The 3782-nt window shown below is 58.6% G+C and overlaps 2 protein-coding genes across 2 annotated transcripts, besides 2 other annotated features; both read left to right on the top strand.

Annotated features, from left to right (window-relative positions):
* Positions 1 to 713: 713 nt before the first annotated feature.
* Positions 714 to 1640, top strand: Tco025E_02275 (uncharacterized protein; the record flags this gene model as incomplete). The annotated part of the gene is made up of 1 exon (XM_029369204.1): positions 714 to 1640. One exon carries the CDS (start codon positions 714 to 716, stop codon positions 1638 to 1640), a length of 927 nt encoding a protein of 308 aa, XP_029230732.1.
* A 1035-nt stretch (positions 1641 to 2675) lies between these two features.
* Positions 2676 to 2709: a microsatellite.
* Positions 2710 to 3007: 298 nt separating this feature from the next.
* Positions 3008 to 3026: a microsatellite.
* A 44-nt stretch (positions 3027 to 3070) lies between these two features.
* Tco025E_02276 (uncharacterized protein) lies at positions 3071 to 3782 on the top strand (the record flags this gene model as incomplete). The annotated part of the gene is made up of 1 exon (XM_029369205.1): positions 3071 to 3782. A coding segment is annotated over one exon (712 nt), but the record flags the coding sequence as incomplete, so codon positions are not given.

A 3782-nucleotide genomic window follows, 5' to 3' on the forward strand; every position in this document is an offset into this window, starting at 1 on the left:
TTTCCCTACACACTGTGAGGGACTGAATGCATGCATCTACCTATCGCTCTCTTTTTCTTCTCTCTATATATATATATACGTGTGCATGCATCTGCGGCGAGAAAGGAGGGCACGACGAAAACGGCACTGAAGGGCCCTTTCTTTTTCTTGTCTCTTTATTGAAGGGAGAAGTGGGGCCGCGACGGCTCCTCTTTTGTAGGTGGGACTAACGGCGCGCCGAATTTGTCTAGCGTTGTTGCCCCCTCCACCCCTTTTTCTTTTTTTGTGGAATCTCCCCGGGCCTTTGTTTTCTTTGACTGTTTTTGTGCCCCCGACCCCTCCCTTCTCACGTCTTTACGCACACGCTCGGCAATGGAAGCGTGGCGCCAACGATGAATGCCGCTGACCGCCTCCTTTTTTTTTTATGTATTTTCCTCCTTAGTTCCGTCTCTCTTTCTCTCTGGACTCGCCTCCGAGCAGGTTTCACCGAAGCAGATCACAAGCACATAGCCAGAAGGCGAGGCAAGCACGGCAGTGTGGAGCGGGGGGGGAGGGTTAGAGCGGAACTCCTCACACAGCCCCGCTCTCGCTCTTGCCCGCGCGCTGCCCCGGCGAAGGTGCGCCGTGTCAGTCTGCGCGTGTGCGTGTCGGGGCCATCGGACGAGGCGCACTTGTGCTAGGCAGGCCACCACTCGGCCGTGAGAGGCGCGGTCACGCACACGCAGGCGGAGGGGATGGGCTGCTCCGCTTCCAAGGGACCCAAAACCAGGGAGGACACGCGAGGCCTGCACGGGGACGGCTCTTCCCGCGGGAGCATAGACCCGCCCAAGAGCAGCCACTCGCCCGAAGCCCCCTCAAAGAAGAAGGCCAAGGCAAAGAAACGAGGGAAGAAGGCGGCTGTCGAGGGCCCCGGGACGGAGACTCCCACCGCGACCTCCGGAACACCGTCGTGGGTGCGGCCGCTCCACGCGGTGGAGATTTCTCGGCCGAAACGGCGTCATGCCGGCCCCTCCCCACCGCCAGTCCTGCAAGCCGTTGAGGTTCGCGAGACACGGGTCATACGCCCACCGCCCCCAACGCGGGCGCTTGCATCGGGCGCGGGGCACCACACCGTGTCGACTGGCAGCAAAACGTCTCTGTCGTCGTCGCCCTTTGCCACGTCGTCGTCGTCGGAGCTCGGGCGTCGCCTCCTACGCAGCCCGGTGGAGTCCCCGCGGAACCCGGCCACCGTCGACGAACGCCCGCTGCCCATACGGACTTCGTCCTCGCGGCACTCGAGCCCGCCACACAGTGATCGCATGGAACGAAGGAAGCCCCCTGTTGCGTTGAACGGTGTCTCACCGGCGCGAAATTTACGTGATGAGGGGGCGCGGCATCCGAGAAGTGTTCACACTTCGTCGTCGTCGCCTACGACAACACCTACGCAATCCACGACGCCGACTTCCCTTGTAGAGGAGTGCTGTTCCCCGTACATGCCACGAGAGGTGGAACTCGTGCGCAGTGCAACACTGCCGCCGATGGTCCCGTCCAGTCGCTCACCGAAGGCCGAGAAGCCAGCCGAGCCTCGCGTGGAACCTCCGTGGGAAAAGAACAGCAGGGGCTGGGACGTGCTGGAGCAGATCCGTCTCCTCCTGCACGCGCGCAACGCACACGTGGCCTGAGTCTGTGGATCGGCAGCGACGGTGCGTCATCGTGGATGGAGGGGGGCGGGGGGACGAGGAAGATGCGAGTGCTGGCGGGACGGTACACAGGTATTGGGTGAGTCTGGAATCTGCCCGAGGAGCAGCAACGAAGACGGCGAGGCGGAGGAGACAGGGGAAAGCGACGCATACACACAAAAAAAAGCAAACAAACCACATGCCACACTACGACAAAAATACTGCTCTTTTCGCCTCGGTAGCGGCTGTGTCGTTTCTTCCGCCTGCTTCTGCTACCTAAGCGTATATACATATATAAATATATGCTTGGGCCGCCGTGCCAATGCGCGCACGGTGTCGCCCCTGTCGGAGATGCAGAGGAGGCGAGGAGGAAGAGAGAATGACCCATCCGCAAGCGTTTACAACTCCCTTTTTATATGCGCGGAGTCACGTGCACATGTACGCCCGTGCCAGCTGGCGCCGCCGGAGATGATTCTCCCCACGGCGTCTCCTTTGCCCACACACAGCCAACCGCGTGTGCACTTCTCTGCCCCTTCTCCATTCTCACTGCCTCTTGCTCTCCTTATTTTTGCCTTTTTTGTCTTTTTTTTCTGCGTTTTTCATATAAACGTGATTTCTCCGTTTTTTTTACACCCTTCTCCTTTTTGGTCGGTGTTTTTTTTTTAAATTCAAATTCTTGCGGTGCCCCCATGCACTTCTCTCTCCACGTGTCTGTGCGTGTGTGTATGCGTGCGTACGCGTCGCTGCGGTGCCTTCACTGACTGGTGTGGGGAGGCAGGGCAATGGACGGCGCAGGATGGATCCAACGCGGTGCAAGCTATGGAAGGGGCGCGCCTGCATCGCAAATGTTAACCAACGCTGTATATGTTATAGTTGCCCTCATTACTTGATGCGACTTGCCCCGCCGTGCGATGGCGGCGGCCGGCGCAGTCCAAGCCACCCACAAAAAGGGGGAAGCCTGGATGACTTCCCCACCGTTGTGGGCTTTTACTACTAGTTCCAGTGCTTGATCTCTGCCAAGTCTCTGCATGTAACTTCATATTTTTATACATATATATATATATATATATATGCCTGTATGTATGCAGAAGTCGTGGCGTTGCTGTGGACGAAGTTATCATCATCAACGTCTTCTTTTCTTTGTTCTTGTTCTTCAACGCGGCCTCCAAGCGGCGCCACGGCCCTTATGGACGCACTCGTGCGGGAGTGCGCATGCGTGTATGCTTCTACTGGACGCTGCGGCTATTTGTCTCCCTTCATCTCCTCCTCATTCTCTTTGTTTACAAACATACAGGTGCCTGTGGACACTGCAGACCCCGCGAATACACGCACCGGGAGACACAGTAGCGACAAGAGGAACGGAGAGGCCGACACACACACAAACACACAGCAAGCAACAGTAGAGGGACCGGGAGCGGAGTGGGAGGAGAGCAATGGGTAACTGCTGTGCGTCGCCAACAGAGAGGCAGCAGCCGCTGCGGGAGCCGCTGCTGCAGGGGCCTCCCCCCGAGGCATCAAACACAGTCGAAGGAAATGAGTGGGCGGCAGTAACCATGCAGCAGAACGGCAACGCACCGCTGCTTATTAAGCAGGATGCCATGCTGAAGGCAGTGGGGGATGCACCGGAGTTGGCGGACGCGGGCAAGGGAACAGGCAGAAGCAGCGTGTGCGTGGGCCCCAAAGACAAGGCTGATTCTGGTGAACAGGAAGTTTCTATGAGCCCGCTTACACCATCGCGATGTGAAATCGCCGAGCCGGCTTTTGGGTGCGACGTGTCGGAAGAAGACTTTCTGAATAGTGCGTTTTCCGACTCTGACTTCTTTACGGCGCAAGGCTCGCCGTTGAGCCTCCGCCCAACGCTGGGACGGGGCGTCTCCGTTGAGCCGTTCGCGGAGACGGATGACGTGGACATGCCCGATGATCCGTTTGCCATGAGCGAGGCCTTCATGTCTTGCCGCAGTTTTCGCCGCATAGCCTCTGCAGCGGCGAATGACACTCAACTCTCACAGCGGCTCCCAGGGGAGAGCGGATGGCAGCTGCCATTGCCGTGCCGCTCCACTCCGCTCACTGACGGTGCTTCTGACACGGCCTTCATGTCTTGCCGCAGTTTTCGCCGCATAGCCTCTGCAGCGGCGAATGACACTC

The sequence above is a fragment of the Trypanosoma conorhini genome (assembly GCF_003719485.1).
Source record: "Trypanosoma conorhini strain 025E chromosome Unknown Tco_14.4_contig_00087, whole genome shotgun sequence".
Taxonomy (NCBI): domain Eukaryota; phylum Euglenozoa; class Kinetoplastea; order Trypanosomatida; family Trypanosomatidae; genus Trypanosoma; species Trypanosoma conorhini.